The 26,564-nt window shown below is 37.9% G+C and overlaps 2 protein-coding genes across 2 annotated transcripts in view; one reads left to right on the top strand and one right to left on the bottom strand.

The window, feature by feature from the left end:
* The first annotated feature begins 497 nt into the window (after positions 1–497).
* ICU2 (DNA-directed DNA polymerase) lies at positions 498–25,558 on the top strand. Its single transcript, XM_010271850.3, has 31 exons — positions 498–1,695; positions 3,954–4,124; positions 4,212–4,295; positions 4,420–4,494; positions 4,734–4,798; positions 7,299–7,389; positions 7,485–7,673; positions 14,479–14,642; positions 14,826–14,940; positions 15,511–15,690; positions 15,783–15,896; positions 16,085–16,204; positions 16,308–16,628; positions 16,806–16,898; positions 20,391–20,509; positions 20,609–20,681; positions 20,803–20,859; positions 21,208–21,300; positions 22,180–22,302; positions 22,393–22,490; positions 22,615–22,660; positions 23,300–23,413; positions 23,511–23,594; positions 23,740–23,853; positions 23,947–24,036; positions 24,130–24,206; positions 24,308–24,530; positions 24,606–24,659; positions 24,775–24,894; positions 25,007–25,081; positions 25,230–25,558. The coding sequence occupies exons 1-31, from the start codon at positions 556–558 to the stop codon at positions 25,374–25,376; spliced, it is 4,629 nt and encodes a 1,542-aa protein (XP_010270152.1). The 5' UTR covers positions 498–555; the 3' UTR covers positions 25,377–25,558.
* Positions 2,286–26,564, bottom strand: part of LOC104606581 (nicotinate phosphoribosyltransferase 1-like) — a 94,226-nt gene continuing 69,947 nt past the window's right edge. Inside the window, exon 14 of the mRNA XM_088887467.1 lies at positions 2,286–2,356. Coding sequence (XP_088743593.1) covers positions 2,301–2,356 — 56 coding nt within the window. The 3' untranslated portion in view covers positions 2,286–2,300. The remainder of the gene's footprint in view (positions 2,357–26,564) is intronic.

Genomic DNA, 26,564 nt, shown 5'->3' with positions numbered 1-26,564 from the left:
TCAAGTTTGAATTAATTAATGAGCGTATGGGTTTTTACCTGAAAAAAATTGGATTGGATTTAAATAAAATATCAGTTATATAAGATATCCTAATTCGAATTTGAATAATAATCTTAAAAACCCGACGGATTCCTATTGGATTTGGATGGGTCGGCTTATCGAATCGGATATGATATATCATCTACAAGTGAGACCCGATCATTGGCAAACTCGATTTTGGCGTCACATGTCGTTAGGTTGAAAGGATGATCCAACCGTTAAAACGTAAAAACCCATTAACCCACTTTGCTGCGAATTGATGAACGGTCTGATGATTCTCTTTAAGACAAGGGATGGCTGCTGACAAGCTGACACTGACGGTTTGCATATTTGGTCGAACCGGGATGACATTTTGGTCCAGTAGTCTTACGGTCCAACTGGAATCGTTTGGTTGAACCGTTGGCCGGAAAGGAATGTCATTTTGGCGCGAAAACGAGTGTTTTCCCACCATCTGCAGCAACATCACAAACCTACACCACTCTGTCGATCGAGAGTCAGAGAGAGAGAGAGAGAGGGATGGAAGAGGAGTCGCTTGTTAGAGGTAGTCGGAAAAGAGGCAAAGGAGCGGATGCCTCGGTTCGTGCCGGAGCTCTTGAGCGCCTGAAAGCTCTCCGTAGCGGTGGGCGGCGTTCTGAAGGTGGATTTCAGGTAAAGATAGAAGATCCGATCTACGACACTGTTGCCGAAGAAGACTACGCCGCCCTCGTTGCCAAACGACGAGAAGAAGCTCGTGGATTCATCGTAGACGATGACGGCCTCGGATACGGCGACGAAGGCGAGGAAGAGGATTGGTCCCAAGATTGCTTTCCTCCCTCGTCCGATGAATCCGAAGGCGAACATGAAAGACGCAAGAAGAAAAAGACGGAGAAGAAGGATCCAGCCCCCAAGAAGCCTTCAGCCCTCTCTGCTGCCGCAGCTCTTATGGGGAAGCAGCGTATCTCTTCAATGTTCACTTCTTCGGTTTTCAAAAAGAGTAGGGAGGACAAGTCGAAAGGTTTGTCCTCTGATAGTATCGTTGATGATGTCATTGCCGAGTTCGCCCCCGATGAAGCTGATAGAGAGAGGCGGCGAAGGGGACAAGCGGGAATTCTGTCGGGTGTAAGAAGTTCTGCGCCCATTGATCCAATTAAGAGAGAGAATCAACCTATTGTTGGTACTGGCTTGGTTGCCAAGTGTGAAGTAGCTGAGGTTGCAAATGGTGATTCTGAGGCGCGGTTCCAAGAAAATCTTAACTTGGTTCCAGGAATGGCGACACCTAGTGAATCAGAAGGTGAGAGAAGTTTTCATTGTGAGGTGGGTTCGGATTCATTTCCACAATTCCAAAATTCTTCACCGAGAGAAAACGTGGTTGTGGAGGCGCCACCAAACATGAGTGAAGTGAATGTAGACCCAATGAAGAGTACAGAAGTATTCTCTCTTAATGCCAAGATTAAAGTAGATAAAGACCCAGCATTAAGCGCCACTGCCGGATGGAAGGCTATACGGAACGGAGAAAATGGGAATTCTGCTTCTGAAGGAGGTTTGGATTCCAGTCCTGCTTGCGAGGATAAATCAGATCTTACGTTGGATTCAGATGGATCGCTGCTTTTCTACATCATTGATGCCTACGAGGAGTTTTATGGCGCCAATTTGGGGACTGTCTATCTCTTCGGGAAGGTACTTGGCCACTTTTAAAATAATCATGAAAATTTAGCATTACCTCCTTCTAGAGTTTTCAAATAATCATGAAAGGCATCTAATATACCAATCTGTGTTCAAACACCCCACTTGCTATCAGGAAGGTTGGAAGAGTTTATGAATAAGAAGCTTACAACTGAAAGTACTATAAAGTTTTGAATAATTTGATTGGAAGCTGCACTAATTAAAATGATTTTTTTACACCCCTTGGGGCTTTTTGCTAGGTTTAAGCTAGAACTTTTAAGGCTGAAATTGCAACATTAGGTTGCTGTGATCAAATGAGTTGAAACTTCAAAGGAGTAAAAGTAAGAAGTGGAGGGAAGTATTTAGGTTAGAAAGGACTGATATCAAGATGGAAACAGATCACAAGGCCCTCAGCTTGCTTATTCAGAGATTAGCTTAAGCCTACACACACACACAAAAAAAAAAAAAAAAAGAGGTTAGGAAGAATTAATAGTGCTTCAAAAATTAAGAAAACAAACAGGTTGGGTTATGAAAAAAAAAAGTACTTACATGAAGCATAGAAAATAGGGATAGTATCTATTCTCTAGGGTCCTTTGCATTCTTGTTTCGTCCATAATGCACTAAAACAGCCTTACTCCAAATCTTGTCCTTCCTTGGCCACAATCCTGCTTTTTCACTGGGAAAACAGAAAACTTCCATGTTTATGCCATCAAGATTGGCTTCCACTTAAAGCAAACACGCTATCAGCTGTTCCAAACAAGAGGTGACGGCTTTGAGAGCAAACTTTTAAAATTGATGGTATATGATCCCCTACCTCCCTAAGGAGAAAGGGGGGTTGGGAATCAGGAAGCTTAAGTTGTTTAATAAAGCTCTCTTGGGAAAATGGATTTGGAGATTTGAGAAAGAAAAAGACAGATGGTGGAGAAAATTAATTGCAGCAAAATATGATACTGACAGTGGGGACTGGGTAACCATTGATTTCTTTAGGTTGCTCCCTGTGGAAAAAAGTCATGGAAGTTCTCCCTTGGATGAGTAGTGGTCTAATTCCAAAAGTGGGGAATGGGAATAGGTTGCGTTTCTGGAAGGATACTTGGTGTGAAAATACACCTCTGGCTGAAGTATTCCCTCAGCTGTTTCAGATCGCGGAAAATCAGAATGGATCGGTGGCTAGTCAATTTGAAGTGAGTGGGGGCACTATTATTTGGAGCCCTTCCTTTAGAAGGTCATTTCAGGACTGGGAAATTGGGAAAGTTGCTGATCTCTTGGGGTTGCTTTACAGGCGGTCCATTGACTTGTCTTCTGAGGACTCTTGGAACTAGAAGTTTAGTGTGGATGGTAGTTTCTTGGTTAGCTCTTTTGTGGGGGTTCTGAATGAAGCTGTGCATCCAAAAATTCCAGCGGAGAAGGTTTGGAACCCTTCTGTGCTTTCAAAAGTGAATGCTTTGGTTTGGGTTGCATCTCTCAGTAGATGCCTTACGAAAGACTCCCTGGTTAGAAGGGGTGTTCAGATTCAGGACCAGCTGTGTGTTCTTTATGGAGATATGGAGGAGTATGGCAGGCACCTATTCATTCATTGTTTGGTTACAGCTGCAATATGGAATCACTTTTTATTGGGGGTTGGGCTGCTATGGTGTATGCCTTATTCAGTTCTGGACATGATATGGAGTTGGGAGCTGAAGGGTGGTTCAAAATTGGCGAAGTGCATTTGGAGTGTCCTGCCTGCAGCCATCTTATGCACAGTCTGGACGGAAAGAAACAGAAGGATCTTTCAAAATAAGGCCTCTAGCATAGATTGCTTGATTGCCTTTGCATTTGGCAAGATAGTTTCCTGGATGGCGGCGGCGAAGGACATTCAGGCTTCAGTCCTCTGTTCTCAGCTGAGATCTAGGATTTTTCTTGAGTTATGATGTATTGTAGTTGTTAAAGTGAGTTTTCGGCTCCTTGTCTTAGGGGCCTTGGTTGTAATCTGCCACTTTTGGCCATTAGAATAAAATTTTACCTAATCCTTTTTCAAAAAAAAAAGGTATATGGTTTTTTTCCTTCTCATTCTTTCTAGAGTCAGGTGACAGGTTAGTGGCCAGTAGCTGACAGTTGTCATTGGCGTTTTTACTAACTAGGCATACATTTTTCCAAACACTTTACCGGTTTGGCATGTTATCCAATGTAGATGTATCTGGCTTGGCTTTTTTATGTTTCATTTATTCACTGTGCTTTCTGGAGCAATTTTAAATGGCAAACAACCTTTCTGACAGCTGCTATCCGAATGTGTTAAGGTTAAAACAGGAAATACATATCAGAGTTGCTGTGTGGTTGTGAAGAATATGCAGAGATGTGTTTATGCAATTCCAAACATTTCTGTGTTCCAAAATGATGCAATATTGGGGCTTGAGAAAGATGCTATGGAGTCCCGGATTTCATCCACAATTTTCCGAACAAAGCTGCAGGTGCTTCTACATACTTCACATGTGGATAACTAAGAATCCTCTGTAAAGTTTTATATTTTGAGGCATTCCAGTTTTTGTTTTTGGTAGGAGATGGCGTCAGGGTTGAAGAATGAAATAGCAAAGAAATTGTTAGATCTCAATGTGTCAAGTTTTACCATGGCACCGGCTAAGGTTGATAACTCAAATGCTACAGCAAGTGCTCTTGTTATACATTTTGTATTTTTGCATCATTAATAATTTTTCTATTATATATTTTCCTTGTATAATTGTTTGTGTTGCATATTACTTGTTGTAGAGGAGCTACGCCTTTGAGCGATCTGATATACCTGCTGGGGAGCAATATGTTCTTAAGATCAATTACCCATTTAAGGTATCTTAAATTGTAGAAGCATTGACAAAGATGAACCTAGTAAGCTATTTTCTACTTCTCTTAAATTCAATTGAGAGGTTTTCCTATAATTACTGTTCTACAATTGATAAGTATTCATTGAATCAAGTCTTCTTGTTAAGCCTGTGGAGCTCTCATGCTTATATTATTTAAAATTTCACAGAATATTGTTTATATTATTCCTTCCTCTAGGTCATTGCTTTTGCATTTCAATAATGCAGGATCCACCTCTTCCATCAGATCTCAAAGGAGAAAACTTCTCTGCCCTTCTTGGAACACACTGCAGGTAGGACCAACTACATTTGGCTTCCCTGTGTGGGAAGTTTGACATTTTATGGACATATTCTTTTGTTTTGAAATGCTATATTTTGTATATATCAACTTATACTGGCATAAACAATTAGACACTAATATACACTCTCGACCAAATCTTATCCTGCCTATTTGGAGTGGATGTGTGAATCTTGTAAAGAGCAAGGTTTAAAATGTCGATGTCGGTGGAAATGTCGGTCATCCAAATATAAGAAACATGTCGGAAATGTTGGAAATATCATATGGAAATATTGTAAAAATCATAGATATGGTGGAAACAGTGTAAAATATGCAAAACATAGAATGATATTTTATGAAATGATAAAAGAAGCATGGACACACCTTTTTAAATCACTATCTTGTTCTAAATCATTAAACAAAGCTAAGAAACTAAGGTTATGGACAAAAGAATACATTCTGAAGTTGCCCTGTAAACCTTAAGATTCAGAGTTTAATAGAATGTGTTAAAGCAAAATTTAAACTCATAGAAAATGTAAATGATTGTAATAGATCAACCATATAACCTATTACACAAACAAAAAAAAAATTAATATTTAACTTCATGTTTGAAATGAATATTAAGCTAGCTCAAGGTGCTTATCATGTAAGTTAGGCGTAAACTAACATTGTTCCTTCACATATCTGGAATATTGTCACCAACTTATTATAATACTCTTGGACTCCACAAAGTACTGGTAATGTTCATTGGGGAATATGTTGATTCCAATAAAATTTCATGTCACTACCCATGGAAGTGGAAATGGAAATATGTTGTGGAAACTATCTCTACATAGTGCTGGTAGTGTTCATTGGGGAAATGTCGGTTCCGGTAAAATTTCGTGTTGCTAATTATGGAAATGGAAATATGTCGTGGAAATATTAGGGAAATTAGGGACATTTTAAAAGTTGATTAAGCTGGCTTAGGCATGTTAAAATCTTCTTGCTTCAGTATGCCTTCCAAGTAGAAATCTACTGAAAAAAAAACTGTAGAAAGAAGTGAAAGAGAAGAAGATTTTTGTGAGAGGAGAGAAGAAGAAGAGGAAGAATGGAGAAAGGAAGAGAAGGCAATCTTATCTGGCGAAACTCGTCCATTAAATATTTATAAATTGAATAAAAAGTATGTACAATGACAGATATGCCCTTAATAGGGTGGCTAATGCAAATAACTTAAAAGAAACATAAAAAAACACTATTCTAACAACTTCCAAATAATGGGTTGTGGTTCCCATTACTAACTAAACAAATAATAAATAAAAAGAAGTCAGAAACCTGTAAGATCCTCAACATTCCAAATCTATGTTTTGGGCTATATTCTAGTTAGTAGGACGTTTCTGTTGGGTTACCTTTTGGGCTGTGTTGTAATTAAAGGGATTGTTTTTGGGTTTGTTTGGGGCTGTGATGTATTTAGTGGACAAAGTGGAATGATTGTCCCACAACTTCTTGTTGTACTTGATTTTCTAATTAATGAGTTTTTTCTGTGTTGCTGATAAAAAAAAGATCCTCAACATTCCAAAAATTTGTCCAGTCCTTGTTTGTTTATGAAGTCAGAAAGGTAATTTTGTATACATATGCACCTAGGGTGGATGGGAATCCAAACATGGATTTGCAAAGTACCCCATAGGTTGATATGATGAAAATGTATTGGCAATTTGCCTTTTGCTATTCTCTGTGTTTTCTGCACTAGGTTCAAATAGTTGATTTAGAGATTGAACGCTGGTTAAGTGGAGCTTGTTTGGGAGCACATCTGATCCAAGGTCTGCTGTGCTCCAAGGCCAAATATACTTGGTTTGGATTACCTAACAATAACCATTTCCTATGAGGATTGGATATGAGTCTGATAATCTGATCACCATGTAATTTGGATATGGATTCTGCTATAGATGCAAGACCCTTTGAAACCTCTTATTGATCTGATTCACATGATTGAAATAAGCCAGGTATGGATCCAAATAACTAAGGCTGAGGCGAACTGGATTTAGACCTGATATTGTCCATGCTGATGTGAACTGCTTTGGGTCCTACTCCTAACCCATTCATGTCCCCTAAATAGGGGACACCAATAACTGGATATGGATATGGTGCATTCACGAGTTCTTCTGCTGGCTTATCTGTGTTTGCATTTGCATCAAATATCTTGTTTTTACCATGCCTAGTGACATTCAAAGTCAAATCTCCTTTAAATTGATATAAACAGGAAAGCAATTTGAAACTGCCATGCTTTTACAAGTCAGCTTCAAAAATCTATTCTCTTATGCTATCAGTGGATAACCTTGTAAGGTTTCAAACAGTTGTTTTGGTTTCAATTTACCCTAAATCAAAGCTTTGCAGATTATCTTATAATCAATTTACCCTATCTGGCTTGTAAGGTTTCTACATTCATCTGGATCACCAATTGATTGGAGTTCTTGCAACATGCTCAATTTTGAGGGTTAAGAAATAGAAAAAGTGAAACTGAATAACCTCCTCATATGCAGTGCTCTGGAGCTTTTTCTAGTCAAAAGGAAAATAATGGGACCTTCTTGGTTATCAATTTCAAGGTTTTCCAACTGTCTGTCCACTCAGCGGGTAAGTTATTAAATTCTCATTCTTCTCTTACCATTATCATGATGATGTTTTCATGCATATTTTTGATAACAAGAGCTAATTTTAATTTTGGATAGGTAAGCTGGTGTAAGTTTGAAGTTACTGTTGATTGCCCAAAGGAGATACGGATCTCAACTTCTTCAAATATCAAGCTGGAGATTCCTCCAGTAATTGTTTTGGCATTAAATCTGAAAACAATTATCAATGAAAACCAAAATGTAAATGAGATCGTTTCTGCCTCAGTCATATGTTGTCGCAAGACCAAGGTTCGTAGTAGATGATTCTGCTTTTAGAATATTATTTTCTTGTTTGCAGTGTTGGTTGCTTTTGATCATGGTATATGCACCTATCTCAGATTAATGATTTGTACATAGCTTGGAGATCCTGGAATTCTAAATTACTTTGCAGTGGCAATCAATTTACTGATTTTTACTTAAGAAATTCCTTTGAAAATTTTCTAATGAATGTGAAATGATGGTGACCGCTTCCAATGTTGCATGAGAATCATGGTCATGTTATTTCCTTTTACAAGATACCAATAAAAATGGTATTCCTTCTACAAAAAGCAACAAAAAGAAATGGAATGAGATGGCCACACAATTACTTTGTGGAATAGGTCATGGACCCACACTGAACTCGAGGTTTAGCTTGTGTGATTAAACTCCAATGAGGTTTGGTTAAATTGAAGATCATACTGTAAAATGGGCATGGGTGCAGTTATAATGTTTGGAAGTAAGGTAAACATGCAAATATGATAATAGTGCAAGATAATGTTCCACGGTTCAATATTGGTGGCTGATCAGTATATAACTTCACGTTTGTGTTTGTGTGTGTCGCTGTACACAAACACAAGATAATTTTCGTAGTTGGTATTGGTTGTTGTAGAGAAGATGGGCCGAATGGCCCATAGACTGTCATTTCATGTTATGTTATGTTTCTCTCTGTTGTGGGCCTTATTCTGGGCCCATACTCTGTAATGTTCTGTTTTTGTATTTTCCTGCCCACTCAAGGGCCTCTCTATAATTTGTCAAAGATTAACTTATTAATAAGATGTTTAGAGTGTTAGAGAGGTTAAGTTCGAACCTCTTACTCTCTAACACTCATTGCCACCAGCTCTCTCTTCTCTTCCTCTCTTGTTTGTTTATTTTCTGGTTTGCATCTAATCTCAAACAGTTCCATACATCAAGTGGGCTGTTTTTCAACTTGGTATCAGAGCGGGCCATTGCTTGGCGTGTCCCTCATGTGGTTCTAGTTCAGCCAACTACATGAGGAGGTTCTAGGGCTGAAAGTTTACAGTCATCTGCTTGGTTCTTGGAGGTCATTGGAGGGTGCCCAAGTTTCTATACACTTGGAGAAGGGTTCGGTGACCAGGAAGAATCAGAGAGCAAGTTGTTTGGCCTGATTTGAAATCAGAGAAAAAGAATTTCAAAGTTATCTCAGAGAACAAGTGTTCGGCCTGGTTTATAGTTCAAACCAGAGACTCTCTTACTGTAAGTCTTTTCTCAGTCCTTTGCTGGGTTATTTTTTGTTGTTTGGGAGGACTGTTAAAGCATTCAAAGCCCACCTCCATTCGGCCCACTGTTGTTGGACTGATTCTACTCAGAAATTTCTGGGTTGTTTTGGAAGTGCTATTCGACTGATTATTGGACTGCCAAGCTGTTGAAACTGATCTAAACTAAGTGGTACTAGTCTCATCTTCATCCCAACCTCTTCTTGGACCTATACTGAACACTTTGAAGTGGTTTCTTCTAGTTAACAGTAGGCTGTTAACTACTGCACACTGAGTGTTCGACAAAAGGTCTCTTAAGGACTGTGGCCTTTTTTTTTCTTCTCTTTGGGACAACGGTTGTTGGGAACCTGAAATACCTTGTGATTGGAGGTTTGCTGGGTGTCCTTTGAAGGCTGAAACAGTATAGAAAGAACTACCACCGAACTGGACTGTCATAGTTATCAAGATTGAACTGATTCTGTGAGCTAGTTGTTGTTGCCTACTCAGCTCAAACTAAACTCATCAAGACCCCAGTACTTTGGGAAACCTATTGAAAATCCTAATTGGAGCCTTTACATGATGGATTTCTCAAGCCTTGAAAACAAGAATGTTGCTGAATATGGACAGATTTTGGGAACCCCAACCGATTCTATGCTGGCTGTAACTACAGTTAAGCTTGATGGGACCAACTACTTGGCTTGGTCATAATCAGTGAAAATCCATATTTGTAGCAAAGGAAAATGGGTTTTTATTTTTGGGAGCAAGAAAGCTCCTCCAGAGGATGATCCATCTTATGAGAGATGAGTGCAAGAAAACTACACAGTGATTGGGTGGCTTGTGAACTCAATGCAACCACAGATTAGTCAGCATTATCTGTGGATGAACTCGGCTAAAGAAATCTGGGATAGTGTTGTAGAAACTTACTCCCAGAAGTTGAATGTTGCCAGAGCTTACAAACTGAGAAGTGATGTGAAGAATCTAAGACAAGGGGGGAAGTCACTTGCAGCATACTTCTCAGCCCTAAAATCTCTATGGCAAGAGATTGATTTGATAGAGGCTGTGACATGGGATACCCCTAAGGATGCTGAAACATACATGAAATTGGTTGAAAAGAATAGGGTCTTTGAGTTCTTGACAGGGCTGAATTCTGAATATGATATTACAAAGCAAAACATCTTGTCCAAGGAAGATGTTTCACTGTCTCAAGCATATGCTTTGGTCAGCAGTGAAGAGAGTAGGAGGTAAGTGCAGGTTCAAGGAGTCAGTACCAATGATCATTTTGCAAATATGGGAATTAAACCCAAAGGGGTTACAGGAGCTCCCAGTGGCACAGGAAAGGAGGTGGTGTGTGAATATTGTAAGAAGCCGAAACACACCAAGGACAAGTGCTGGAAATTACATCCCAGTCTTGTCTCTATCCGATTCCAGAAGAAAAATGATAGTAGAAAGACAGGAAGTGCACATGTAGCCACAAGTACAGATACAGAGGTTGAGTCTGCCAGTGTACAATTGGCAGCCATGAAAGCTGAATATGAGAAGTTTGGAAAGATGATCAGCCAGCTTAAAGGTGTAACTTCATCATTCAACCCTTCTGGAAGTCCAGCCGCCACCGCATTTGCTCACTCAGGTATAAGGGCTTCTGCTAACCATGCATCCACCTCAGGTAATCCCAAGACCCCTTGGATCATTGCCTCGGGTGTTTCTGATCACATGACCAACCTTTCCACTTTGTTTGTGTCATATGATTTGGTTCCTGGTCGTGACAAAATCACCTTAGCTAATGGTTCTCTTGCCCTTATTTCTGGCAAGGGAACTGTCAAGCCTACAGACTCTTTACTCTTATCTTCCACTCTTCATGTACCTAAGTTAAATACCAACTTGTTATCTATAAGTAGCTTGACCAAGTCATTGAATTGTTGTGTAACTTTTTTCCCTTCTCATTGTGTGTTTCAGGATCTGAAGTCTCAGAAGGTGATTGGGAGTGGCCATGAAGCGAATGGAATATACTTGCTCGACACCCCTGGCCAATGCTTTGATCATCCCAAGAATGTTGCTTTTGGTTCTACTTCTTCAAAGTCTGTCAGTCAAATTATGTCGAGTCATTGTCGATTGGGTCATTTACCTTTTTCTGCTTTAAGTCATTTGCTTCCCAAACTGTTTAAGGGAGTCAGTGTGTTCAGTCTCAATTGTGAGTCATGTCAGTTGTCAAAGCATTGTAGAAAAAATTACCCTGTGAGCAATAAAAGATCTTTTCCTTTTCATATTGTACACTCTGATGTGTGGGGGCCTTACCACTTATCCTCTATGGGGGGTTACAGATATTTTATCCTGTTTATTGATGACTTTTCTAGATTCGCTTGGATATACTTAATGAAATCCCGAGATGAAGTCCCGAGACTTGTGAGGCAATTTCATGAGTTTGTTTTAACTCAATTTGATACCAGAATTAAGGTTTTCAGATCTGACAATGCAAAAGAGTATTTTGAGAAGAGTTTATCCTTGTATCTCTCTGACATGGGGGTTATTCACCAAAGCTCCTGTGTTAGAACCCTTGAACAAAATGGAGTTGCTGAGAGGAAAAATAGACATATTGTTGAAGTTGCAAGGAGCCTTTTATTTGCCTCACATGTTCCCACAAGATTTTGGGGTGATGCTGTACTTACTGCTACCTATCTCATAAACCGTACCTATCTCATAAACCGTATGCCATCCAGGGTTTTAGGGTTTAAATCCCCCTTCAGTCTTCTTCATTCAAACACGGATCTCTTCCCAATTCCTCTTCGTGTGTTTGGCTGTACCTGTTATGTTCACATTCCAAGTGTGCAGAGACACAAGTTTGAACCAAAAGCCCACAAATGCATATTTCTCGGTTACTCCCCCACATAAAAGGGTTATTGTTGTTTTGATCCAAAGACTGGCACCCAACATGTCTCTATGGATATTACCTTTGATGAACTTTCTCCTTTTTATGGTTCCTCTCAGGAAGGACATTGTCAATAGGGGGAGAGTTTGTCACAAGTTTTTGCTCTTCCCCTTCTTGTCCCAGTTGAGTCTCTTGACAAACCTGTATCCTCACCAAATGAATCAAAGGAGGATCAACCACTTCATTCCTCTTGTCCTAGTGCTCCTATTTCTTTACTTCCTCGTCCTACCCATAATCCCAAAGTGTATCAAAGGCAGAGATCTAGGAATGAGCAAGTGGTTTCCTTTACAACAGATGAGGCTCATACACTCCCAATCACAGATGAGATAACAAGTACTGCTTCAGCTCTCTTGGAATCATCCTTCCCAGATCTTGATGTCCCCATTGCTGTTAGGAAAGGAAAGCGGAAGTGTACTGCACACTGCATTTCCAAACACCTTTCTTATGACCTACTTACCCCCTCATACTGTGCCTACCTCTCTTCAGTTGCTTCTAACCCCATTCCTAGGTCTGTATCAGAAGCTATTGGGATTCCAGAATGGAGAGATGCCATGCAGATTGAAATTGATGCTCTACATGAAAATGGTACTTAGGAGGTGGTGGATTTGCCTGAAGGGAAGGATCCAGTTGGGTGCAAGTGGGTTTTTACCATTAAATACAGGGCAGATGGGACTATTGAGAGATACAAGGCCAGACTTGTTGCAAAAGGCTACACACAAACATATGGGATTGACTATCTGGAGACTTTTGCCCCTGTTGCTAAGATGACATCTGTGAGGGTTCTTTTATCTCTGGCAGCTCACTTTGATTGGCCTCTCTATCAGTTAGATGTAAAGAATGCATTTCTGAATGGTGACTTACATGAGGAGGTCTACATGTGTCTTCCTCCAGGAATGTATGGGAAAGATATGCAAGGGAGGGTATGTAAACTGAAGAAATCTCTTTTGGCCTCAAACAATCTCCTAGAGCCTAGTTTGAGAGATTTAGAGCTGCACTTGTTAAATTCGGCTATGTTCAGACACAGTCAGATCATACTCTTTTTGTGAAGAAAAGTTGATCTCTAGCAGTGTATCTCATTGTGTATGTTGATGACATTATAGTGACTGGTGATGATGCCTCAGGCATTTTGGCCCTTAAGTCTTTCCTCCGTATAGAATTTGAGATTAAGGATCTAGGGGAGTTGAGATACTTCCTTGGCATAGAAGTTGCCAGATCCAGGGATGGGATTCTTATTTCCCAGAGGAAATATGTCCTTGATTTGTTGTCTGAAACTGGAAAATTGGGTGCAAGACCAGCTGCAACTCCTATTGATATGAGTCACAAACTTTCAGCTTCGGATGGAACTTTGTTGGAAGACAAAGGGGTCTTTCAGAGACTTCTTGGGAAGCTTCTGTGCCTGTGCATACTAGGCCAGATATTGCGTATGCTGTCAGTTGCATTAGCCAGTTCATGCATGCTCCTAGAGATACCCATATGGCAGTAGTAGAACGGATTTTGTGCTATCTAAAAGGCTCTCCAGGAAAATGAATTCTATTTGCCAAACATGGTCATCTGAAACTTGAAGCCTATACTAATGCTGATTGGGTTGGAAATATTGATGATAGAAGATCTACTTCAGGGTATTGCAGTCTGGTGGCTGGTAATGTTGTCTCTTGGAGGAGTAAGAAACAATCAGTTGTGGCCCGATCCTCCGCAGAAGTAGAATATAGAGTCATGGCACATGGAGTCTCGGAATTGTTGTGGCTAAGGTCCTTAATGGAAGAACTTGGGATTGATCATGACAAACCCATGATGTTGTACTGTGATAATCAGGCTGCCATCAACATTGCTCACAACCCGGTACAACATGATAGAACCAAACATATTGAGGTTGATAGACACTTTATTCGAGAAAGAGTCTCCTCCGGTGAAGTGTGTCTTCCATTCATTACTTCTGAAGGACAATTGGCAGATTTCCTCACCAAGGGCATTTCCAAGGCAAGGCTTCAACGTGACACTGGCAAGCTGGGCATGATTAACATCTATGCTTAGCTTGAGGGGGAGTGTAGAGAAGATGGACCGAATGGCCCATAGACTGTCATTTCATGCTATGTTATGTTTCTCTCTGTTGTGGGCCTTATTCTGGGTCCATACTCTGTAATGCTCTGTTTTTGTATTTTCCTACCCACTCAAGGGCCTCTCTGTAATTTGTCAAAGATTAACTTATTAATAAGATGTTTAGAGTGTTAGAGAGGTTAAGTTTGAACCTCTTACTCTCTAACACTCATTGTCGCCAGCTCTCTCTTCTCTTCCTCTCTTGTTTGTTTATTTTCTGGTTTGCATCTAATCTCAAACAATTCCATACATCAAGTGGGTTGTTTTTCAACTGTTGTTGCACACTGGTGCAAGTTGAAGGCTCTAAAGGATATAGGAAGGAGAAAATGATATGCTTTGAGATAGTATGGACACAACAGAATCTTGATCTCTTCTAAGGAGTGCTTAGCCAAAACATGATTCGTGTTGTCAATTTGCTGCATCTTCATTTTTTTTCTTTTAATATTTTTTTCTTTTATTATCAGAAAAAGGTTTCTTGGGTCTTACTGTTTCTTGCTAACGAAATGCACCAAAGTTGCTTTGGATGTATGGAATATGCTAATACTAAAATTTTGTACCTTTTCAGATTGATGCTCCAATGTTGGCAGCAGAATGGAAAAGACCTGGGGTACTCAGCCATTTTACTGTTGTTCGTAAACTTGAGGGTGGCATATTCCCTATGGGTTTCATGAGAGAGGTTACTGATAGAAATTCAAAGGCTGGCTCAACTGTTCTGGCAGTTGAAAGCAGGCATGCTACCATTAACTTTTTCCTGATAATTCATGCTACCATTAACTTTTTAATTCCCCTTTTCATCTAATGGCATGTTAGCTAACTGGTAAAAATATTTATTCACAGTTCAACTCATTTTTATCAATATTCTCAGTTCTACTAATTAGGTTCACTTTTTCTTTTCATCAACTTCAACTGCAGTGAGAGAGCCTTGTTAAATCGTTTGATCACTGAAATATACAGTTTGGATGGTGATGTACTTGTTGGACATAATATCTCTGGGTTTGACCTTGATGTTCTTCTTCACAGAGCTCAGGTTTGGATTCTAATTATCATCATCATGTCCTGGAGCATATTTTTATGGAACTATTCTAACTTGCCCAATATATTCCTAAGTCCGTGGGCCATGTGACTGGCCCAGTATCTGGAACCTAATGCCTAAATTAAGGCATGTTCTCTTACCATACAATTTGATTGTAACAATTATGTATTGCTGCCAGAGTTGCATCTAAAGTGACAGGCCCTACTGTTAGGTGCTTGATGTTACTCTGTTTTTTGTTGGTGTGTGGTCATCAAGTGAGGCCCAATCTTGCTTTGATATGATTTCAAATCCAATGGAAGCATGATGTTGCTTCCACATTTCAAAAATGGTCAAATTTTCACTTTGTGGTCCAATAAAGAAGCTTCATATCCAGGATATAACTTGTTGTTAGGAAGCGTGATTGTATTGACATCCTCGCTGCTAGCTTCTGCTGGTATATAAGCTACAGATTGGAATAAACTAATTTGCCCCTAAATTCTTGTTCTATCTGGTGCCTTGGCCTTCTTAAATACAGAGGCTAATTTTCTGTTATGTTTTTTTTCTTCTTTTAATTCAATGATGTAGGCTTGCAAAGTAGCAAGTGGCATGTGGTCCAAAATTGGCCGCCTCAAGCGTTCTGTGATGCCTAAGCTTATGAAGGGAAGTTCCACTTTTGGGTCTGGAGCAAGTCCAGGGGTTATGTCTTGTATTGCAGGTCGGCTCTTATGTGATACCTATTTGTGCTCCCGTGACCTATTAAAGGAGGTATGCTACCTTAGCTTGTTAATTATGTCATGAGGCTGAAGGTTTGAAAGGTAATTTTAGCCTCAACATGTTGTTAAATCTATTTTTTCCAGGTAAGCTATTCTTTGACACAGCTTGCAAAGACCCAGCTGAATAAAGATAGGAAGGAGGTTTCTCCACATGATGTTTCTGCTATGTTTCAGAAATCAGAATCCCTCATGGAACTTGTAGGTTCTTATACTGAGCATTTGTCGTTTATTATGATTTGTTTCTTTTGCACTCGTAGGTTAGTATTTAAAATGGAAATGTTAGCTTAGTACTAGTAAGTTAATAGCTTGGACAAACCAATATGGCTGGAGAGTCTGTTTTAGATATTGCTATATCATGCTCTTAATTGTGTATTTCTCTGGATCAGGTTGAATATTGCGAGACTGATGCTTGGCTATCTTTGGAACTGATGTTTCACTTGAGTGTTCTTCCCCTTACACGTCAACTGACTAATATTAGTGGTAATCTTTGGGGCAAAACTCTCCAGGTGGATTTTCAGTAACCATTCTCTCTCTCTCTCTCTGTTGAACATATTTGAGGATCCAATACAAAGGTGGTTATGGTTCAAAATCAAACACTTTAATTTTCAGGGTGCTAGGGCTCAGAGAGTTGAATACCTCTTGTTGCATAAGTTCCACTCAAAGAAATATATTGTCCCTGATAAGATATCTTCACGTAGACAAGAAGTGAAGTCAACAAAACGGAGAATGACTTGTGCCGAGGGTGAAGACATTGATGATTTGAATGTCAATGATGCCCATTTTGAGAATGAGCATCGACATGATGAACAAGGAAAAGGAAAAAAGGGTCCTGCCTACTCTGGTGGACTGGTTTTGGAACCAAAAAGAGGTTTATATGACAAGTATATATTACTTCTGGATTTCAATAGTCTATACCCTTCCATCATTCAGGTTATTGACATTTTCCATTTGGTCTCTCTTTTGTGCATCAGTTGTAATGTATTTGGCTTTTTCCCTTACAATTGGTAGTGATATAATTGGCTTTCAATTTTGGCAAAGATGATATTAGTTAGGAACTGGTATCAATTTTATATTTTGTTTTTGTACTGATCCTTAATTGTTTTATAGGAATACAATATCTGCTTTACAACAGTTGAAAGATCTTCTGATGGATTAGCTCCACGTTTACCCTCTTGTAAAACAACTGGAGTTTTACCTGAGGTATTGTCCCTTTAGTTTGCCAGAATGATTCAACTATCTTCTCAACACTTAGAGTTTCAAATTCACAACTTTTATGCACACATAGATGTATTATATGCATGCATTTATATTTCAATGAAAACCTCATAACTTGCATATTCTATCTCCTGAAGTGACTACTTAAATTGAACAGGTCAATATTGGTCTAGTCAGGTTTTCCTTCAAGGAGGAGGTCCTTGCTACCCAAAATGAATTGGGCTGTAATCCAAAGTGTGCAAGTCCATATCCGCCTAAATGTGTGCATGCTTATCTGCATATGTTTTCTCCCTTGCTTATGTGCTGCTTTCCTTCTTTTCTTTTTTGTTCTTATTTTTTTCCCTTTGGGTGGGTTTGGGGGGGGGGTGGTTATAGCATTGAAATCCAACTGAATGTCCATAAAACACCAACCTGATACCTGGCTTTGTCAAGAAGTTTTGTCTTTTATATGACCTGGGATTTCATCATTGGTTCCAAACATGTAGCGATTGGAGTGTGTCTTTAGGCACTTGGACCATGGTCTCTTTGCCATTTTGTGAGAGAAGCTAGATCTTTGGCATGCAGAATAACATCTCTCTCAAATGACTTCCTTGATTAGCTAACTCCTTTGCATATACAATCAAGAAAAGGGTAATTTACATAGGGGGCCTTCCTTCCTGGGTATTACTGTTCTGGGTTGTGATGGTGCATTGGTCATCTTATTATCTTGTTGGTCTCTTTTAGATGTTCCATTTGCTTGCACCCCTTGATCTGGGGGGCTCAACATTTGACAACTGAAATGGTTCTTAAGATGTGAAACATGTTTGGCTACAATTCCAATTAGCTTCATTTGTTTTCAAAAGGGAAGATGTGATTGTTTTTCTTTCCTTTGTACAATGAATTGTTTTTAGAAGATTTCTGATGTTTTAAAACTTAAACAGTTAGATAGACCGCTTGCCCAGAACAGTTGGCTATTTTCAGGTCAATCTTTTTCACTGGGTCAGCCCACCTGTCTGATTGCTTGTACTTGCATGCTAATTGATCGTGTTGACTTTGAGTCCAGGGATTAGAACATTTACAGTGAGGAAGCATATTTAAAACTAATTTTTTGGGGCCTAAATTGGAAAAGTTACTGATTGGAGCTATTGGAAAAAGTAAGTATGAATGAATTGATTTGAGTGTAAAATAGCTCTGAGGTAACCTATTACCTATGAACCATGTTAAGTAATATACACCATTAGGAAAAGATAATGATAGGATGCATGGTATAAACTGTTGTATACTTGTATTTTACTGTGGCGTTTGAGACCTCCTTCCTATAGGGTCTGTTAGGTTGGTTGTCTTTCTGTAGAGACAAATTAATCTACAGAATCCTGTTTTCAATTGCTTCCAATTCTAATTTCATCTGATGGGTTATGATGCTGGCTAAGGAGAACATCCAAGGATTAAAGTGTCGATATCGGGTATTGTATCGGACCACTTGGATATGGATACGAATACACTTTGGAAACACATGGATACGGGCGAAAAAATATGGATACACTAGGAAATACATATAAATTCCATAAATATATTGATAACATTATATTTAAGGTCAACTGGTCAAAATAGCCAAAACTAATATATAAATACATAGGAAATGTATATTCTAATGGTATTTGTGAATAAATATATTAGAATTAATATAGCGGAATGCATAGAAATCATACAATTTTATTGATGATGTATCAATCAAGAGTCCTAGAACATATATTATATAAATTTTTACAAATTAATACATGCACAAAGCTATTATTTATTTTCTATTGAAGTTCAAGTCACAAAACACATGCAACTATTATATGTGAATTATTATATCAATTATTTTTTATTTTCTATTTTTAGTTTTTAACATTAAGAAAACAGTCAACTAAAAGCTAATTCTCAAATGTTTGGTAAACAATATTTTTATTTTTGTAAACAATAAAAGATGTTGTTATAAAATGTAATTAAAATATCAATTAATAATTTATAAAAATATATAATCTTAACTTAAAGTATATCAAATGTATTAAAATTTCTAAGATACATATCATATGCAAATTCATATTTTTTTTAATTACTAAAATAATTATTTCATTATTAATATTTTTATTTCTATAAATCTTATGAAATAAAAAACCATTTTTTGATATAAAAGTAGATTAGTGGATTTGACAAATTCAATTTAATTATATTCCTAAGTATTTTGTAAACAATATTTTTATTTTTGTAAACAATAAATATGTTTTTATTTAATGCAAATTAAAATATTAATTAATAATTTATAAAAATTTTAAGATACATATCACGTTCAAATTTATAAATATTAAGTACTAAAATAATTATTCTGTTATTAATATTTCTATTGTATAGATTTTTTGAGACTAAAAACCATTTTTTGATATAAATGTGGATTTGAGAAATTATTTATTCCATTTGTTTACAAAATATTAATTTTGAGTAATATTTTTTAATCAATATATGTTTTTTTGTTAAGACTACATGTGAACTTTAAAATTTAATAAAGGTTATTTTATTTCACTTATCATCATGAGATAACAGTTGGCTTAGTGGCTTAGGGACGCATTTAAGTCTTATGCAGGCTGGCTGATTTGGGTTCAAATCACGCCATTTGAAATTTTCTAAATTAGACGTGCAAGTGAAAGTGTTGAAACATGAATCACGTTTGTATTGGTTTGTACACAAATCATGCGTGTATTGGTCCATATCAACTCGTATTGGTGTGTATCAACTGATACAACATGATACAGGCCGATACGGATGCGTATCACTCCGATACGCACGATTCAGGGGATACAGGCTTAATTGTAGCGTTTCCCGTATCCCCCATGTTTGATACCGATATGTTACTCCCCGTATCAGGCGTATTGTGCCGATATTTAAACCCTTGAGAACATCTAATATGAAAATTACATGATCTATTTAGAAAATGGTTTGTTGTTTAATTCTGGTGTTGGAGTGATACTCATATACATGCGTTTTAGTCAAAATCCTTGGTGAAGATATTAGGTGTATCTTGTCGTGAGTGAAAAATTACCTAGTTACCTAGTGCAGTAACATATTGACTTATCAAGTAGTTATTCTTAATTTGTAATCCTAGAAATGCTCACAGGAGGTTTATGCATGCTTTCCAATTTTTAAGCTTTAAGCAATTTTGTTTGAGATTCATAAAAAGAAGAGTTGTGTCCTTGAGTTCAGTGAATTGGTAGCCATTTAAGAAGGTTCAAGTAGTCAGTCAACAGAGTTCTAGCTGGTCCATTAAATAATAACTATGTCAGATACTATTAGAATCTGTTCATACTTATAGATATTAAGTTCATGCTTGAGGATGAAAAGATGGGAATTACATTCATCATATTTGTTTGTGCTGTTTAGGTTTTTATTGTTTCTTTTCCCCTTTTAGATGTTTTGGTTGACTAATTGGAGGCAAATGATTACTTCATGCACTTTCTGTAGTTGCTGAGAAACCTGGTTGAGAGGAGGAGAATGGTTAAGTCCCGACTCAAGTCTGCATCAGGTCTCATGGTTCAACAGCTTGACATTCAGCAGCAAGCATTGAAGCTCACAGCCAACAGGTATATGCTCAATTTTAGGTGCTGAAATATTCAATTCTCAGTTCAACTTTTATTTGTTGCTTTAGCACTAAATTTTGCTTGATTTACCTTGCAATTCAGTATGTATGGATGCTTGGGGTTTTCCAATTCAAGATTTTATGCAAAGCCACTTGCAGAGCTTATAACATTACAAGTAAGGATGTATTATGTTTTGATAATGTAATTTGCAAAAATTTCATGCTTAGATGCACATTTCACTCAGATTTGAATGCTTACATTTTCTACTAGCTAAACAGTGTAATTTTTTCCTTCAGGGAAGGGAGATCCTGCAGAGCACAGTTGATCTTGTTCAGAACAATCTGAACCTAGAGGTTTTTTCCCCCCTTCTTTTTTCAATATCATAATCTTGAGATTCTAAGGTTGTGTTTGGTATCATTGCTGTTTCTACTAGAAATGTTTGGATTGATGTTGGCATTTATAATAAAAGAACATCAAATTAGGCGTTTCATGAAGAAGTGGCAATGGTACCTGCATTTAATACTAAAAAAATGGCATATGTAAATAGTGACCTATTTTATCAAAAAATTGTATTGATAAACCCCAAATATTTCTAGAAGCAGCAATGATACCAAACACAACCTAAATGGTTGAAAGGAAATGATGTGACATTGCTCTCTTCAATTTAGTTCATTTTAGATTTTTTTTTGGGCATTGGGCAGGTTATTTATGGAGACACAGATTCAATTATGATTTACAGTGGACTTGATGATATTGCAAAAGCCAAGACAATTGCAGGAAAAGCCATACAAGAAGTAAGTTTTTTTGGTGCTTGCAACTATGTTGCTTATTGTTATTTAACCTGCATATAGTGCTTTCCTACCCCCCAAAAAAAAAAAGAATTTCATCCTCCTATCTCTGTGCTGTATAATTCAAGCTGATCAGGATCATCATCATCATCCATGCCTTATCCCAACTATATGGGGTCAGCTATATGAATCCTGTTTTGCCCCGCCGATCCGTTCTATTTGAAGCCATATCCACTGTTAAATTATTAGTGCTAAATAATTTCTTACTACTACCCATGTCCTTTTTGGTCTACCCCGAGCTCTTCTAGCCCCTTAAATGTGTAACAAATCACTTCTTCTATTTGGTGCAGTTGGTGGTCTTCTATGCACATGCCCAAACTATCTTAGTCTACTCTCTCTTAATTTACACCTATTGGAGCTACTCCTAGGTTCCTACGAATAACTTCATTCCTAATCCTATCTTTTCTAGTTTTTTCCACATCCATCTTAGCATTCACATTTCTGCCACATTCATTTTCTGAACATGCTGTTTCTTGGCTGCCCAACACTCTGCTCCATACAACATAGTTAGAATTCAAGCTGATCAAGATGATGATGAAAATTCAAAGTAATCCATATCTTATCTTTTGACATTCAGAATTGAATTCAATGACCAAGACAAAGTCTTTGGTTTGCATCGTTATCATGATCTAATGAGGTTAATTTTGACTTTGCTTAGTTCTAAGTTCTGATACCAGGGTTTCAATGAAAAAAGAACTTAGTTTTGACCTGTGAAGTCTGAGACTGAAACCCTGCATGCACTCAAACTATATGTCATCTGAATGTTCATTTTAATACTTTTTTAAGGTATTGTAAGGAATGAGTTTTGATTCTCTTTACATTTAGGTCAACAAGAAGTATCGGTGTTTAGAGATTGATCTTGATGGGCTGTACAAGAGAATGTTGCTTCTGAAGAAAAAGAAATATGCAGCTGTCAAAGTGCAATTTAAGGATGGGATGCCATATGAGGTTGCAGTTGGAATTTTTTGCATCCTTTACTGCTTTTGAATTTGTTAACATGCTGTCTTAATGCATGGTTGGATTACCTTGGTTGAGCAGGTGATTGAACGCAAGGGTCTTGACATGGTTCGACGTGACTGGAGTTTATTATCAAAGGAATTAGGGGATTTCTGCCTAAGCCAAATATTATCTGGCGGGTATGCAATCATCTTTTATTTTTTTTTTGCTGGTTTGGCAAATTTACCATCCAGGGAAAAACCATTTTGTTATGTCTCTTTCTGCATTTTTCATTTTATTACATTGCTCAAGTCTAATGTGCAGGTCATGTGAAGATGTTGTTGAATCTATTCATGGATCTCTCATGAAGGTAAAACGATGATCTTGTATAAAGCATTGGTAACCGGTATCCAAACAATGCACTATTTGTGCTATGAGATTGAGATTTTGAAGGGCCTTGAAAAAGGATATTTTCTTTTAGGAGATGCAAACACCTTTTTCCCTATTTGTCACTTTAGGAGCTAATATGAGGTGTGGTCAGGGAAGGGGGGGGACTTGTATTGGAGACTAAACTCTTGGGGTTCAAATCTGGGTTCTTTGAACTGAGTTCTTGCACACTGATTGGGGGAGAGTAGGCTGAGTAGTATGAAAGCTAGCTCTCGTTTTTCTTTTCCTACTTTCTACTAGGAGGATTATATGCCCATTCTGAATTTGCAACTTCCTTCATCATTTCTAATAAAGTTCTGATTAGTTACTAATAAAAACCTTTAGAGCCTATAACTTGAGCTAAATCACCTGGTGCAGTTGGTAGTTTTTCATTTTATTTTTCTTGAAAAGGACATGCAGGCTACCAACCTAATGTAACATCTTCTCATTGGGGCTTGTGACTTGCAAGTGGCAATGTGAAACAGAGCTTGAATCTTTCTGCAAATTATTAACATGTATGTGATTGTTCAGAATCTTAACAGAACTTCAGAAGTAAATGAACTTTTTTTTACATGCCAAACAGGTACAGGAGGAGATGAGGAATGGGGAAGTTGCACTTGAGAAATATGTCATCACAAAAACATTGACAAAACCACCAGAAGCATATCCAGATGCCAAAAACCAGCCTCATGTGCAAGTAGGTCATGCTTTGGCCTCATTTATGTCATTTGTGCCAGTCATCTGATTTTCCACTTGTTACTCGTGCTTTTCACTTGTTATGAACCTCTACCCAGGTTGCACTTAGATTGAAGCAAAGTGGTTACTCCATTGGGTGCTCTGCTGGAGATGCTGTTCCCTACATTATTTGCTGTGAGCAGGTAGTATCTGTCTTGAAGTATCTCTTTATTGCAGTCTATATAATATTTAACCTACTACGGTAGTAAAAGCAGTCAAGCACTTACATCCTTGAGAATGTTCTACTTAATGCTAATTAGGATAACTAGCAGAAAATTGTCTGTGCAGGGAGCTGGTTCAAATTCTTCTGCAGGTATAGCTCAGAGAGCTAGGCACCCTGATGAACTGAAAAGTGGAAATGACAAATGGATGATTGACATTGACTATTACTTGTCACAGCAGGTTTGCTTTATACCATATTGGCTCTTTGCCTGATTTAACATATCATATTGGCTATTTATTTTCTTAATGAGCTGGTCCAATTTCTGTATGCAGATCCTTCCTGTAGTATCACGTCTATGTGCTTCAATTCAGGGGACAAGCCCAGCACGTTTAGCTGATTGTCTGGGTCTTGACTCATCCAAGGTTAGCAGGACCTACTCAGCCCACCCTTAGTGTTAGGAATGCATTATTATGTATATATATTCTTGACATTTAAGTTTTTTCTTTCCCGCATAGTTCCAAAGTAGAATAAGTGAAGTTACTGGAAAGGACCCTTCATCATCACTTGTATGCGTCATGGATGATGAAGAAAGGTAAGATTTTCTAGCTTTCCAAATTAGGATAAGTGCCCCAACTTCTCCATATTGCAAATATGAGATAATCTAATGGGTCCGATGAACTGAAATTGCTGCAGATATCATGAATGTGAGCCTTTGCGGTTAACATGTCCCATATGCTCTGATACTTTCGAGTGTCCTGCTGTGTCTAGTTTAATATGTACATCAAGCAGTGAAAAGCCAACTGACTCACAAGAAGAAAATAAAACTAAGAGTAGTTTTTGGAGAAGACTGAGTTGCCCGAAGTGCCCAGATGAGGGTGATGGAAGCCAAATATCTCCAGTCATAATAGCTAACCAGGTAGCTACTGGATCATATTAATGACTACACATTTATTCAACCAGGATGTTAATTTGACCTACATTTCCCTAACAGGTAAAGAGGCAGGCAGAAGGATTTATCTCAATGTACTACAAGGGATTAATGATGGTACGTAGTTGATTATTATGTGGTACATTCAATTGTAAATGGGAATGAAAAAAATGTAAATTATGATGTTTTAAGCATTCCAAAACTGACTCTGATATGGTAATTTTGCTTTCAGTGTGATGATGACACTTGCAAGTATTTCACTCGCAGTCTAAACTTGCGGGTGGTTGGTGATTCTGAGAGAGGAACTATTTGTCCAAACTACCCCCGTTGCAATGGGCGTCTTCTAAGAAAGGTCCACATACACATATCCAAGTTTCTAAAGGATGTCTTGCTTACTTTCCCATGCCTTGTTATCAAATTTCATTTTTTACTGACATGGATGTAAAATGCACCTTCTAAAACAGTATACAGAAGTGGATCTATACAAGCAGCTTAGCTATTTTTGTCATGTGTTGGATACTACGCGGTGCATTGACAAGGTTATTCTGTGCTAGATCTCTTTGTCCTTTTTTTGGTTAACGAATATTTTGTCTGAAAACTTATTTGAAAAGAACGGTTTTGCACCATCTTTTTTTTCAATCAGCAAATAGTTTTGCACCATCTCATTCTGCCATCAACGTTTTGCAGTTGGAACTAACCGTGAGAATGTCATTTGAGAAAGACTTGGCCAAAATCCGCCCTGCAGTTGATTTGGCAGCATCAATCGTACAGAAGATAAGGGACCGATGTGCTTATGGGTGGATCCAGCTTAAGGACATTTCTGTCACTGTCTGACGCACGAAAGGAAACTAAGATGTTCAAACATCTGTCTGGTCGGTTTGTTAGAGTTGTGTATATATGTATTATGGAATTATAAGTATAAAGAAAATGGGGATACTGTTTTTTTTCTTAATCATCCTGGCCATATCAATTTCAATAAAATTTTTCCATAACGTTGAATGAACTTTTGCTACTTATCTTTTTCCTTTTAATTTACAGACTTGCCGATCCATGTTTTTCTTTTCCGAAACCCCGTCAGTGACTTAGTTTATAATATAGGGCTTGCTTTTAAGTTTAAAGATGTACAAGCAATATGGATGTCCCAGCCGAACGTTACATTTCTTGAATGCTGAAATGATCTAGTAGTGTGGATGCAACCCCGAGGTTTTATCTTTTAATAGTTGCACAATACTGCATTGCGTCTATTGGCCATGATAATGCACGTGTTGAATCTCTACTATTGTGAGGAATTCCTTACAATTACAAACCACCATTTTCTCATAAAAACGGTTCTTATTTTTTGTTTGGAAGCGGTGCCTTGCTACATATGTTGTTTTTTGGGAAAGCAACATTGGTTTTGTTTGGTAATAGTGCTGTAGAATCGTTTTCGGCATTGGTCATATTATTCAACATTCAAGATGATGCCACATCATTACACCGCTGGTAGCAACGGGCTGTTTTCTGAGAAAACATTGAATTTGGCGTTTCTTTAGACCATATTTCCCGATTTCCAAGGCATGGTCTGAAGCAATGTTTTTTCTGAAAAAGCGGTACCAAATAAGAAGCCATTTTCTGAAGCATCGCTTTTTCTGATGTGGCACCTATATGACACCGTTTTCTTAGAAAATGACATTGATGCCAAACACCGCTAAAGTCTTTTAGAGTGATGCAAGTTCATTGGATGTTGTAACTAGTCAGGCTTGTGTGATGCACAAGTGTTAAAAGAAATTGAGTTTGTGACAGGAGCTTTAACAATTAGGCCCTGTTCGCTTTTCAGTAAGTTACTTATCCGGGTAAATGCAGTTATCTGGGTATGTTTTTCCTAGGAAACACTTACCCGGGTAAGTGCATTTACCCATGTTCTTTAATTTCTCATGTAAATAAAGTAATGACCATTTTAGCCATAAAAATCTATTATTAAAAGGGGCATTTTTGTTCCATTTAAGTTTTGGCAACTTCCCCCTAGGTGAGAGTTATTTACCT

The sequence above is a fragment of the Nelumbo nucifera genome, chromosome 5 (assembly GCF_055504915.1).
Source record: "Nelumbo nucifera cultivar China Antique chromosome 5, China Antique-T2T, whole genome shotgun sequence".
NCBI classification, from domain to species: domain Eukaryota; kingdom Viridiplantae; phylum Streptophyta; class Magnoliopsida; order Proteales; family Nelumbonaceae; genus Nelumbo; species Nelumbo nucifera.
Note: the sequence above shows the minus strand (reverse complement) of the source record. Positions and strands in the feature narration are given on the sequence as shown.

Bases quoted from the DNA above. Each gene is read 5' to 3' on its own strand.
- ICU2 (XM_010271850.3), top strand. From the start codon at position 556: ATGGAAGAGGAGTCGCTTGTTAGAGGTAGTCGGAAAAGAGGCAAAGGA. The intron at 4,799-7,298 runs GTAGGACCAACT...CCTCATATGCAG, and splicing joins CTTCTTGGAACACACTGCAG to TGCTCTGGAGCTTTTTCTAG. The intron at 22,303-22,392 runs GTTGCAGTTGGA...TTGGTTGAGCAG, and splicing joins AGGATGGGATGCCATATGAG to GTGATTGAACGCAAGGGTCT.